The sequence below is a fragment of the Protopterus annectens genome, chromosome 1.part1 (assembly GCF_019279795.1).
Source record: "Protopterus annectens isolate FY-2018-M chromosome 1.part1, PAN1.0, whole genome shotgun sequence".
NCBI classification, from domain to species: domain Eukaryota; kingdom Metazoa; phylum Chordata; order Ceratodontiformes; family Protopteridae; genus Protopterus; species Protopterus annectens.
The window spans coordinates 1885074503-1885088501 of NC_056726.1; the positions used below are offsets into that span (position 1 = coordinate 1885074503).

Here is a 13999-nt window from a genome sequence, read left to right on the forward strand (position 1 = left end):
GCAGCCATATTTTCCTAACCTGTAACCCTTCTAGAGAGGTTTTCCACTCAGACCAGCTTGGGGGAATTAACTGCATGTAATGCCTCTCACAGTTTGGCTACATTTCATAAAGTTACTGTTTGACTCTACCTCTTTATACATTGCTTGCCTAACTTTTAACCATTTTCTTTGTTTAAGCATTTTTGTGAGAAACTTTTTTTTTAATTCAGGCATTTTCTGAAGACAGTGGAATTTTATTTTGGAAATTTCACTATTTGGTAATTGTAAGATCCATTCCTTTTCCACATGCAGTTGGGCACTTCATCTGCACGTGATCAGGTTACCATTTCTGTTCCTTTTTTTGCCATTTACTTCTCACTTGATTTTTGTCCTCATAAGGGTTCTAGCTACGGCTTTCTCTGTCTTACCCACCAGTATGTCTGCTTTATTTTCCAAGGCCTAATACCCATGTGTCCATTGTCAGGATACTTGGATGCAGATGAGCATGTTTATACCTCACCTTTTTATAGGCTTAGTTTTGCATTTTAGTATGATTACAACTGTTTAGTGAACCTTTGTATTTCCAGTTCACACTGGCTGTTGAGCCACGAGGGTTAAGTTGTAAGTTACACTACCTCCTTATTTGTAAGCTGTATTTGTTGAGAAGTCCACATTCTTATCTCTTTCCTCATAAAAGACTGAGCTCTAAGCCACCAGACTGATACTGTTTTTGCCAGTCTTGTAGATTTTACCATATTGCCTGAGGCTGTTTAATCCTTTTCACGTCATCTGGCTTGGTGTTTATTTCCAAAAAGATGTTTATCCTTTAAACAGTTTCTGCTGTTTCATGGGAGACAACGCATGTAAATTGCATCTTCACCTCAGTATAACCCAGAGTTTTTATATACCTCTTTACCTTAGTATGATGTAGAGTTTTTGTACACCATACAACCTAATCTGTATTGTAAAATTTTAGGGCTTCTCTCCTACAGCTTTCCTATGTTTATTTCCCAGCAGTACATTGTGAAATAGACTTTCTAGGTTGAGGTCCTCTTTTAGATCTCTGGTGTCCTTAGACAAGTCAGTCTGAGAGATAAAACTTGGGATTCTGTCCTGATGGTGATTCCTTTGTTGAATATGAAAGTTACATACTTACCGTAATGATAGTTCTAGATTAACAGTGCAGTCTTCCTCACCATACTTTCCCTGTGTGCCATAGCCTTATCCTGGTGGGTGAAAGCATTCTTTGTGTGTAGGCTTGGGTTGTGTCTTTATTTCTATTGTTTGCTTCATTTTAGCATGGGCTTATTAGAGATCTGGAAAAGGGTCCTTATTCGCACATCATTATGGATAAGAGAGGAGGGGCCAAGTAGCCTGCATAGTACTTTTTAAGGCCCAAGATCTGATATTGAAGAAGATGAAACTTTGGCTCTATGTTTGTCATTACTGCAACTACTTAACTATTCTTTATCATTTGCTTACTAATTACAGTTTTTAAATATTTCAGGTCTGCTTCCCGCTCACAAAGCAAGAGTCGGAGTAGAAGCAAGAGCAAAAGCCAGATCAAAAAGAGGGAAAAGAGCAGAAGCCAAAGTAAAGAGAAGAGCAGGAGCAGAAGTCGCAGTGCCGATGTACACCGGAAGAACACTGACTTAAAGCAAGAAAATGATTGGGGTAAAGGTGACATGAAAGGCAGAAGTAGGAGTCAAAGTAAAGGAAAGAGTAGAAGTAGGAGCGTAAGTAAGGAAAGTAGCAGGAGTAAGAGTAAAGAGAAGCTCAGAGAGGTTAGTAGAAGTAGGAGTAAGAGTAAGGATAGGAGAAATGAGAGCAAGAGTAAAAGGAGGAGTAGGAGTAAAAGTAAAGATAAGAGAAATGAGTCTAAAAGTAAGGACAGGAGGGAGAGAAGTAAGAGTAAGGACAAGAGAATTGAGAAAAAAAGTAAGGACAAGAAAAGTGAAAAGGTTAAGGACAAGAAGAATAAGAATATAAAAGATGATAAGAATGAAAGCAAGAGTAAGGAGAGGAGAAGCAGAAGTTTAAGTAAAGTTAAGAAGAATGAAAGTACAGTTAAGGACAGGAGAAGTAGAAGCACAAGTAAGGATGGGAGGGAGAGGAGTTTGAGTAAAGACAGGAGTAAGAGCAAGGATAGGAGTATGGATTGGGGCAAGAAGAGCAGGAGTATGAATACAGAGAGAAAGAGCAGGAGCTTGAGTAAGGACAGAAGGGGTAAGCTCTTGTATAAGGAGAAGAAGAGCAGAAGCAAGGACAAGAGGAGTAGGAGTAGTAGTATGGAGAAGAGAAGCAGGAGTCCTAGTAAAGACAGAAGGAGCAAAAGTCCTACTAAAGAAAGCATGAGCAGTAGTAAAAGGAGGAGCAGGAGTGCTAGTAATGAAAGGATAAGTAGGAGCACTAGTAGAGATAGGAGTGTTAGTAAGGAGTTAAGACGTGGGAATGCTAGTAAGGAGATGAGGAGCAGGAGCACCAGTAGGGACAGGAGCACCCATAGGGACAGGAGGAGCAGGAGCACCAGTAGAGACAGGAGGAGCAGGAGCATCAGTATGGAGAGGGGAAGGAGCAGGAGCATCAGTATGGAGAGAAGGAAGAGCAGGAGCATCAGTATGGAGAGAAGGAAGAGCAGGAGCATCAGTATGGAGAGGGGGAGGAGCAGGAGCATCAGTATGGAGAGGAGGAGGAGCATCAGTATGGGGAGGGGGAAGAGCAGGAGCATCAGTATGGAGAGGAGGAGGAGCAGGAGCATCAGTATGGAGAGGGGGAAGAGCAGGAGCATCAGTGTGGAGAGGGGAAAGAGCAGGAGCATCAGTGTGGAGAGGAGGAAGAGCAGGAGCGTCAGTGTGGAGAGGGGGAAGAGCAGGAGCGTCAGTGTGGAGAGGGGGAGGAGCAGGAGCGTCAGTGTGGAGAGGGGGAGGAGCAGGAGCGTCAGTGTGGAGAGGGGGAGAAGCAGGAGCGTCAGTGTGGAGAAGAGGAGGAGCAGGAGTGTCACTGTGGAGAGGGGGAGGAGCAGGAGCATCAGTATGGAGAGGGGGAGGAGCAGGAGCATCACTGTGGAGAGGGGGAGGAGCAGGAGCCTCAGTGTGGAGAGGGGGAGGAGCAGGAGCATCACTGTGGAGAGGGGGAGGAGCAGGAGCCTAAGTAAGGTTAGAAGTAGGAGCAGGAGCCTCAGTAAGGTTAGAAGTAGGAGTATCAGTAAGGAGAGGAGCAGGAGTGTCAGTAACATCAGGAGAAGTAGGAGCGTCAGTAAGGAGAGGAGGAGCAGGAGCTTCAGTAAAGAGAGGAGCAGCAGGAGCATCAGTAGAGGTAGGAGTGTGGATAAAGATATTGCTGTTAGTAAAGACCAAAGTGTGAGTAAGGACAGGAAGAGCAGGAGCAGGAGTATTCCAAGAGGTAAGAATATTCAGAGGAGTAGAAGTAAGAGTCTTGAAAAGAACAGAGACAAGGGTGACGAAAGCACAAAAAAGGTGAGTAAGAACAGGAGCAGGGAAAGAAGTAGGAGTAAGGGCAAAGAAAAGCACAAAAGCAGGGTTAAAGAGCGGAGTAGGAGCAAAGGTAAGGAACGAGGTAAGGAAAGTAGTAAAGAAGTGACTAAAACCAGGACTAAAAGTAGCAGTAATGAGAAGAGTCTTAGCAAAGCCAGGAGCCGCAGTAAGAGTAGAGAAACAAAAAGCAAAAGCCGCAGTAGAAGTAAGGAGAGAAGGAAGGGAAGCAAGAGAAGCAGAAGTCAAAGTAAAACTGAAAAAAGCAAAAAGCGAAGTAAACATGAAAGCAAAATTAGTAAGAAGAAGAAGAAGGGAGACAAGGAGTATTCTAGATCCAGATCTAGGTCAAAATCAAAACAGAAGGACAGCTCAAAGTCAGAGTTTCGGGAAAGAGAGAAGGGAGCTAGCTCTGGCAAAAAGGATGTAAATCATGGATTACGATCTAGGTCCAGATCACAGTCAAAGCCTGTAACAAAATCCAGATCTCATTCAAGGTCCAGGTCTCATTCTAAGTCTGCTTCTACGTCACCTTCTCACTCTAGGTCAAGGTCTCGATCGTGATCCTAAATTTGCTGAGTTTATGTATCTTGAGAACTTTTTTTAAAAAAAAGTCTTTTGTACCTGTTTAGGTATTGTGACACAAGTGAAAGTTTATTTCACATTATCAAAGTTGTACATTTTAACTCTGATGTTTCTTGTTAATATTTGCTGTTTGAACTTAAGGTTGAATAATGACTTGTAGGTAGGTATGTTCTGCAAGGTTTATTTCTCTTTTAACATATTTCCGCCATTTAGTTCAGACATAGGATCAATATTTTAAAGTAATTTTGTGTTAATATATTTTTTGAAACTTTAAAACAGTAAAGCTGAACAGTAAAAAGTTACTGTGTGTATATACATATATATATCAGTTACCTGCAGATAGGTCCTTGTATGTAGTTTATGATACTGTGACCGATTATTCCTTTTTATATTATTTTGACACCTGTTTCCATTTTGCGAAGTACAGTGAACTTTGTTTCAGCAAGTTTTGAATAAAAAATATTTTGCTTGACAAGTACGTTTTGCATTTTTCAGCGTTTGTTGTTGAATGAGTAGACATACATTTTTGCTGTGCACACTTTTTAAAGGACCTCTGCAGTATATAGGTTCATAGGTGTTTACTAACAACCAGTTTTTTGTCTTTTTGGCTTTTCCCCAGTACCAAGAGAAAAAGACTTCAGAGCAGAGTGCCGCTCATACCAATATTTTATTGAGTACAATGTTAAGTGCTTTCATCCACTAGTCACTGGACTTTATCAGAACAAATTTAAAACAACCCCTCCAGTCATTATATACTTAATCAAAGCTCCTAATTGCCCAATTACACAATGTCCCAATTTATCAATAAGTTGAAACAGTACAGATTTTTCCACCAGTAAGGCGTTTCAGTAACAAATCAAATTGTTAAAAAGCTAAATATTTAAAGCACACAACTCTATCCTAATAATCCAAGCTCTGTGCAATTAAATCAATTTGAGAAACATACAATATTTATACCAATGACATACATGAGAATAATTTACCCGAATATAAATTCTCTCATGGCCATTTTGAACCCTAAAAAAATAAATTACGTTTTACATACAAACGTACCTAGAAAAAAGCTAAAAAATGAAGTCTTCTATGTATGAATAAGTTTTACAAAAAAACTTTTTTAAAAACATATATATGATATTTAGGATTACCCTTTTTGCTTAACTTAAGTAAGAAGCCCTTAGTCTTAAACTAGAAATGGATATGTTTTCATTTAATCCAGGGGGCTGAGTCGCATTAGTTCTTAACTTCCATTTTAACTCAAGGAATTCTAAATGATCATCACTTGAGCCTCCCCAATCTCCTTAACAAACCTGATCAATCACACAAAATTTAAAACAATGTGTGGGGTGCAATTTAATATGTCTATATAGAGTATTATTGTCTTCCCCTTTCCTAATGTCAACTGTGTTGGTGTACTCTTTAAGTGTGCGTTTAGTCTTAACCAACATAGAATGCTGGACAACAATTGCAGAAAGCTAGGTACCACAGGAAATCTTTGATTCAGATGAATAATACCAACATTCTTTACAAAGAATGCTTTACCTACAAACACATACTGACACTCATTGCAATCCCCACACTTAGACATCTTTCCTTCAAATTTGGATACTTTTATTCTTTCCAGCATAGTTTTAAAGCTAAATGCTTTCCTGTATATTATCACTTGTTTCGATTAATTTCCAATTATATTTCAAGGAAAAGATCCAAACTGTTGATAGGAATGATATTACGAGGCCTAGTGTGTTCAACCCACCATTGCATCCTACTGTATTAGAGAAGCTATGCAAATTTAATTTTAGAAATTGTATAAAAAAATCTGATGGCCTAAAACCTTAGTGAGCAGGAAAAATACCTATTAGATGAGATTATTAGCAACAAAGAAGTTAAGAGTTATGAAACCGGACAAAGGGGGGTAGTCTGGTTGTCATGGATAGAAATGATTGTCAACAAAATGTTTAACATTTTATATTCTGATACATATGAGGAAGCTTCCATTAATGAGATCAATACAGCCTGTCATAAAATTGACCTCTTTTTGGAAGACATGATGTTGAATGATCAGATTACCATGGAGGAGTATCAATTTTTGCACCAGGTGTCCTCCAAGACCCTTACAATCTTCGGAATCCCCAAGGTGCATACATGTATTTCAGATGCCCCTTTGTGTCCAATTGTTGATGCAAAAGCATCTAAAACTTTTTGTATTGCTAAATATATTTATTTTTATACTAAAGTATTGTTAGATGCTAATCCTGCCCTGTTGAGAGCTTCATGAGATTTTTTAAGTAAAGTAACTAATGATATTTGTAATGAGAATATTATATTTGCAACCATAGATATTCAAGACTTTTACTCAGTGATTCCCCCATGAAAAAGGTGTTTACTGGGTCTATTAATTTTTGAGACTTGAGACTAGTGTAGGTGATAGAAAACTGGAATTTTTAAGAGGAAATAATGGAAATTGTCCTGGAAAATATTTTTTTTAACTTTTGAAGGGCAGGTCTTTAGACAAAGGACTGGCATAACCATGGGGTTAGCATGTGCCCCCATGTTTGCCAGTGCAGTACTTTCCTACTGGGAACTAAATTTTGTGTTCAACTTGGAGTTTAAGGGCAGTTTGGTATTCTATGGGAGATTCCTTGATGATATAATAATCTTTTGGAATGATACAGAAAGATTTAACTCATTTTTTAATATTTGCAATTCACCACTAGATTTTTTTAAATTTTACTGTGACAATCAAGGTGATATACTGCATTTCCTTGATATTACTGTGAGGAAGAATTATGAGAAGAAAGGGTTTGACTCTACAATTTATCAAAAATCTAGTTAATCTAATGTTATCCTTCATTTTGATAGTATGCACCCATTACATCAAAAAAAGTCCATAGTAAAAGGCCAGTGTGTTAGATTGGCCAAGCTGGTATCCAGGGATGATGATGATTTTCATGGAGAATTGGTTAAATTATATGAGATATTTGCCAGGAGAAGTTACCCTAGTACATTTTAGACAGTGTTTTTAATGAGGTCAGTATGAAAAGATATGGAGGGTATTTTGTCCCCCATTGGGTAAAAATATGAGACCTTCTTGTGGTCTTGGAAATGGAGTTGAAGATGTCCTATTTCTATGCTGCAGTATTCATACTGTGGGATTTCCCGCCTGAGGTGACCCGACTTCGGCTCCTATACAAAAGCTTAAGCCTGGCTGCTGCAGGTGCGTCGGATGTCACACGCAGGGCCATAAACCAGGGATCATAAATGTGACGTCTGCACCACAGACCTCAGATCTTTTCAGCCGCAGACTACAACTTCGACTGCTTCGCTCCTATGATCAAAGACTTGTAAAGATAAGTACCCTGTTGGGGATTTTCTCTCAAGGAGAACAATCATAAGGTCTGCCCCATTTGTCAGTCTTTCGTGCCAGAAACCCTACGCCGCCGGTTGGCTGCACTAAACTTGTATATGAAAAATCAAAGACTAAAATGCCTCACTCTCAGAATGGATCCTGAGTTGGCTGCCCAAGCCGAACAACTGAGGAAGAAGGCCAAGGTTTCCAGGCCTTCTTCCGATGCTCTGCCGTTGGATATCCTGCCAACTATCGATATAGGGGCTGAGGGGCACCCGATTACTCCATCAGCTTTCGACAGTTCCTCTGGAAGAGGCCGTTTCTGCAGCCATGGAAAGCATGTCCGTGGAGTTGATCCAGACGCCGGCCACAACCGACGTCGAGGGGGAACCATCACTTGGTCGCCCAACCGAGACTTCTCCTTCTCCAGCCTAAGCTTCTGTCTCTAAGCCTACCTTTAAGCCCATGCCAACAAAGAAAAAAACAATAGACTAACACTTGAGCCCTACGTCTTAAGGAACTCCAGATTGGTATTCATTTACAACTCCTTAATGCAGGCTTTTATGGCCCTTAGACCCACAGGCCCTGCACCTACCAACATTCCTGTGTTGAGCGCCAGGCCAGCCTCTGCTTCCTCCCTACCTTTACCCAGTTTTCATAGTGAGCAGAAGAACCAGATCAGTCCTGCTCGTCTTCTGATGAATCAGTTTCCTATGTCTCTCAAATTGCTTAACCTGTTGATTATTGCTCCCCAGATGAAGATGCTATTGAAGGCGATTCCCCACCAGTGGATATTACCTTCGGGGAAACTATTTCAGAAATGAAAGAGCACTTCACGTGGGATACTGCCTTAATGTCCAATACCCAGAAAAAATATTTTGAACTTCTGCAACTTGAGTCGCCATCCTCTTCAGCTATTCCTCCTGTGCTTTCAGCTTTCCAGGATGCCTTTAACTCAGTCTCCAAGAATCCAGATTCACAACCTCCTCCCCTAAAAGACAGGGTAGGTTTTACAAAGTGCCTGATGACCAGAAATTTTTGGTGAAACCTCCCATGGCTGAACCAGCAGTTATTGCTGTGTCTCTAGGCAGTCTAGGCAGTTACCCTCTGCTTCACTTTTACCAACAGATAGACAGCAAGACCACGGCCAGAATGGATAAGAAGGTATACACCTCCTCTTCAGGGCTATCGGTTACTAAACACACATGGTTAAAAACACCCCAGACCTGGTCTCCCAGGCTTCCACCTAGCTGGCTTCTACCCCAGACTGTCCAACCAAAGCTGATATTGCATTAAAACTGTCTCTAGCTACACAAGTAGCCAGACACTCTTATGTGCAGTTAAGATGCAGCAGAGGCCTCAGCCAGGTCTGCTACCTCTGCATCTGTCTTGCCCAGATACTCCTGGCTTGACCTACAACCTCTGCCAGAGGATTTTAAATCCAGAATCATGGATGCTTATCTGGACCACAGCCTTTTATGTGGAAAAAACTCAGCAGAACTTTTCAAAAACTTACAAGAGAAAAGCAAAGAACTGCAGGACATTAAGCATCTGCTGGTGTCCCACTTCCCTGGATATTTACAGGAACTACCCAGCAAAAACATCCTTTGTCTGAAGGACTCCTTCAGCAAAAAAAAAAAAAAATTATATCTGCTTTTACTGTATTTGTGTTTCTTCCTACTTTATTTTGCTTTTGCGTCATCTTAAAAGTACTCAATTGTATTTATTACTGCTTAGTGTAACTCATTCTAAGCCTTTTAGTTTAAGCACTTGGGCTTCAGACCAGTTGTTTTACATTAAGAAGGTTTGTGGCCTGCACTGTGGTGGCAGGACAGGTAGCTTACATCCTTCTAAGTTGGGAACTGCTGATTGAGGGCTCAGTGCCTGTTGTTCTAAAAGTGTACTAGTTCTGGTTTAAGCACTTGGGCTTCAGGCCAGTTTTACATTAAGAAGGTTCGTGGTCTGCACTTTTGTGGGAGGAGAGGCTGGACTCTGCCCTTCTGAGCTGGGAATATCTGGTTAAAGGCTTATAGTGCCTGCATATTTGAACTGTTTCTTACTGAAATTGGTACACCTTGTTTGCTGTAGCATAGACTAGATCCAGGCCTGCTGAATCTAGCTTTGTTTGTATGCTTGTTGTTTGTTTGCTTATTTCCCTGAAATGCTAATTTCACCTAAAACGCGGCTTTTCAGTGCTTCTGTGGATCCCTAGTGATATCTGCATTGCTTACTGTACTTATTTCCTTGTTTCACTTGAAAGAAAGTTACTGTTTGTCATTTTGCATTTAAGTTACCTGTAACGCATTGCATTTAAGTTACCTGGCACTTGCTCACTAAGTCAGCACTAAAAAATTAAAAGCACTACACCCTCACAAACTCCCCTTGAGTACCTTGTTCCCGATTAGCCCTTTTTTTCAATTATAAAGGAAATCCCAATACTATTCTAGCATGTCCAAAGGTCATTTGTCAATCTCCTCTCCGGTCCAGCTGGTGAATCTGGGAATCTTGAGGCAATGTTACAACTGCCTCATGTACACAGACAACCCTCTCCTCCTCCCAACAAATTCCAACACATGTGAGAGATGCAACCATATAGCCAAACTGGAGGCTAAGCTCTCTCAACTCAGTACTGGCGTAACTAGTCAGGAGGAGAAGGAAACCACACTCACTACAATTCCAGTCTCACATAGGCCTACCACGTCAGCAAACCAAACACATAAACACACAAAAACATACTCGGAGGCTCTAAATAAAAATCTGCCTAAGCAGCAGAGACCTCCAAAGCAGACACCCAAGCAACCGCTACCACAAAACAAAACACGTGCAACACATAGCTCACAAAGCCAGTGTGCAGAACAGTCACAGCCCTTGAGACTAAACAACACACCTGATACACTTGTAATAGGTGACTCTATCATCAGGCACATTGACATCCTGCTCACCAGGCTGAACAAGGAGAAGGTCATGGTGAGCTGCCCGTCTGGCGCTAGGATCTGCCACATAACACAAGCGCACACTCAGGTCACTCCAAGGCAAGTACAAATATGACTCAGTCATTGTCCATGCTGGTGTGAATGACCTGAGACATACCTCCCTGGACTACATGAAAAGAGACATAGAGGAGCTCTCTGAGCATGTAGCCGAGGCCGGTATGACCCTGACCTTGAGTAGCATCTTACCCTCACCAAGAATGATGCCACAATATGAAGACAAGATGATCAATTTCAACAATTGGCTTAAGTATTGGTGTCATTCAAAGGGGATCCAATGCCTGTCAGCCTGGGATGACATGCTCGACAAGCCACGATGCTTCGCTAGGGACAGCTTGCACCTGTCACCCCTGGGCTTTCGGATATTGGCAAAGGCTCTTGCTACCCCTATAGTGCCTTTTTTAGGCAAGGCTCAAAAGACAAACCCGCCTCCATAGGTATCACAAGGGATAAGAAACTAAGAGTAATGCTACTCAATGCCAGAAGTCTAAACCTCAAGATGCACGCACTCGAAACTCTCCTTAGCATGGAGAACATAGATATCTGTGCAGTAACAGAAACCTGGTTCAAGGCTCCAGAGTGCACCCCAGCACTACCAGGTTATACCTCATACCATGCTTTTCGGCCCCAAAACTTGGACCGAAACACAAAAGGAGGGGGAGTATCAATATTCGTCAAGGATACCCACACCTCCAGGTTGGTGGCACAGCACGAAGCATCAGAGACTATCCATGTGCAACTAACAGTGGGTAAAACTGCCTTCCAGTTTATAGCCTGCTACAGACCACCCTCCCAAACCCAGGAACCCCACTCGGCCTTCCTGAGAACACTGGAAAATATGAAGGTCTCTCCAAACACCATTATATTGGGCGACTTCAACTACCCAAACATAGACTGGGAGCATTACTCTATCTCCAACACCCTAGCCCAAAGTTTCCTAGAATTTATAAACTCAAATGCTATGGAACAACTTGTTACCACTCCCACAAGAGGGGAAAACATACTGGACCTGATCATCACCAACATGGGGACTCTATGCTTCAGACCAGAAGTGTATTCCTCACTGGTAAGATCAGACCATAAACTAATCTCCCTGGATGTTCACATCCCGACCCCACCCCTTGCCCAGAAAACCACAGTGAAAAACTTCTCTAAAGCAAATGTCACACCCCTCAAAACCGAGGTGGAATCCTTCAAAGCCCACGGGCCTGTGGAAAATACGGCCCAGACTGCAGAATCCTTTATAAACACATTCTATGAACACCTTCAGGAATGCATGGATCATGCAATCCCAAATAAAACCAAGACCCAATCCTCCAAAGGCAGACGTCTTGTCTGGTGGACCCCAGCCATAAACAAACTATACAATAGAAGGAGGAAAGCTACTACATGATAGAGCAAAATCCCAAAAAGGGAAGGCATCTCTGATCAGTATTAGCAAAAAACTACGGGCACTCATAAAATCGTCTAAGGCAAGCTTCGAGAGAGAAATTGCACAGGACACCAAGGATAATCACAAGGCTTTATTTAACTATGTTAGGAACCTGGGTGGGAATTCCCAGATATGCTCAGAATTGGTCCAAAATGACAAAAAATACACCAAACCCACAGACATTGCCAACGTCCTAGCTGACAGGTTCAGCGCAAACTCCCCCCACCCCACCAAAAGGGCAAATATCTATCCCAGCGGAGTGCTGCCCCCCTGACATCTCAGATGCTCAGGTAAGAGCCACCCTCTCCAAAGCAAAAAACACAGCATCAATGGGACCAGATGGTGTCCCGGGCTGCGTCCTACATGAACTCCAAGAAGAGCTAAACCCAAACATAAAACTACTGTTCAATCTCAGCCTTACTACAGGATATGTACCCAAAGAGTGGCGTACAGCAACAGTGGTCCCTCTCCACAAAGGTGGTGCCTCAACGGATCCTGGAAACTATCGCCCCATAAGCCTGACTGGCTTGGTCTGCAAAGCTATGGAAAGGATCATCATGGACCTCATAAATAAAGATATTGGGGACCTACAGACACCGGATCCTACCCAGTTCGGCTTTAAGGGCAGATCCTGCCTTTTTTAAACCTGGTCGATTTCTTTGAAACGGTCACCAAGGCCATTAATGAGGGGAAGGTGGTCCACACAGCCTACTTGGACCTCGCAAAAGCCTTCAATACAGTACCCCACTCTGGCATTATAGATAAGCTCACCAGCTTAAATATAAACCACTATGTCACTAGATGGGTTGCAAACTGGCTCAAAGACAGAACCCACATGGTTAGAATTGCTGGAGCCATATCAGACTCCAAACCAGTTACAAGTGGCGTCCCACAAGGCTCAGTCCTGGGACCTCTCTTGTTCAGTATATATTTCTAGGAGGTACAGGCCAACACGGAAGGACTGTGGCTGACCAAGTTCGCAGATGACTGCAAATTGGGTGCCATAATCGACTCTCCAGCCGACACAAGCATCCTTCAAAAGGGCCTCATAGAAACAGACAACTGGTGCCAGAGCCATGGCCTCAAGCTAAACGCCAAAAAGTGTATAGTCTTCCCCTTTGGCAAAAACAAAGTGCCCACAAATTACCACATAGGTGGTAATCCATTAAGTACAGAAGAAGTAATTAGGGACCTGGGTACCCAAGTTGATAGCAATACCACGTGGCCAAAGTGGTTAGAAGTACATTTTATATGGCCCACCTAATCATGAAGGGATTCACATCTAGATCAGGGGAGGTCATTGTGCCTCTTTACTCATTCCTCATCAGGCCCATAATTGAGTACAATGCCCCTTTTGGGATGTACCTTACCAGACACCTGCAGCAACTGGAAAGACCCCAAAAGTACCTCACCAAGAGGATCAAAGGGCTCAAACAGATGCCATATGCTGCCCAGTTAAAGAAACTCCAGCTCTACTCAGTGGCATACCACCTGTTCAGAGGCGATCTGTGCCTGACGTATAAAGCCATGTCCAACCCGGAATTAATGGATATGCTGCACCTCAGAAAATCCAAATCCCATTGAGCTATGCGCTCGAGAGACTTGAACCTCAGCACTGAAATAAATAGGACATGCTGGAGGGACAGATTCATAACCCAGAGGCTCCCTTCACTCTGGAATAAAATCCCAGTCCAGGTTAGGCAGAGTCCCTCATTGACTCTCTTCAAGAGGAATCTTGATGTGTGGATGGGAGATCGTAGGTTTACCCTGGGTATCACTTCTGTGTCACTGTTAGACAGAGGCACAGTATACTAACCTCGAAAAAGGGTATAGTAAAATTAATTTTAAAATGGGTGGCGAAAGCCAAACACACTCTGGCTAGGCTTATAAATACCCTAGGGCAGATAGCTTAGTATGAACCTATGAACCTAAGCATCACGCCCTAACTCCTGTAGGTCCCATAGGCCATCCAGGAGATGGCCTTATTCCAGACCCTCCCAACTCTCAGCCCCCAGCCCAACAGCCCTTCCCAGACAGAGGGGGGGGACCCTCTTCAGCATGACTGTCCTGCTCAACTGCCTCTGTCTGCCCACCTTACCCACTGCCTTCCTTTCTGGAAAACCATCACATCAGATCTTTGGGTTTTCTCCATCATCCAAAAAGGATATTTTCTGTCCTG

At 42.5% G+C, this 13999-nt stretch overlaps 1 protein-coding gene across 1 annotated transcript in view; it reads left to right on the top strand.

Moving 5' to 3' along the window:
• Positions 1–4533, top strand: part of LOC122812953 (serine/arginine repetitive matrix protein 2-like) — a 233274-nt gene extending 228741 nt beyond the window's left edge. Inside the window, exon 3 of the mRNA XM_044085036.1 lies at positions 1487–4533. Within this exon, the coding sequence (XP_043940971.1) occupies positions 1487–4034 (2548 nt within the window). The 3' untranslated portion in view covers positions 4035–4533. The remainder of the gene's footprint in view (positions 1–1486) is intronic.
• Positions 4534–13999: the final 9466 nt, after the last annotated feature.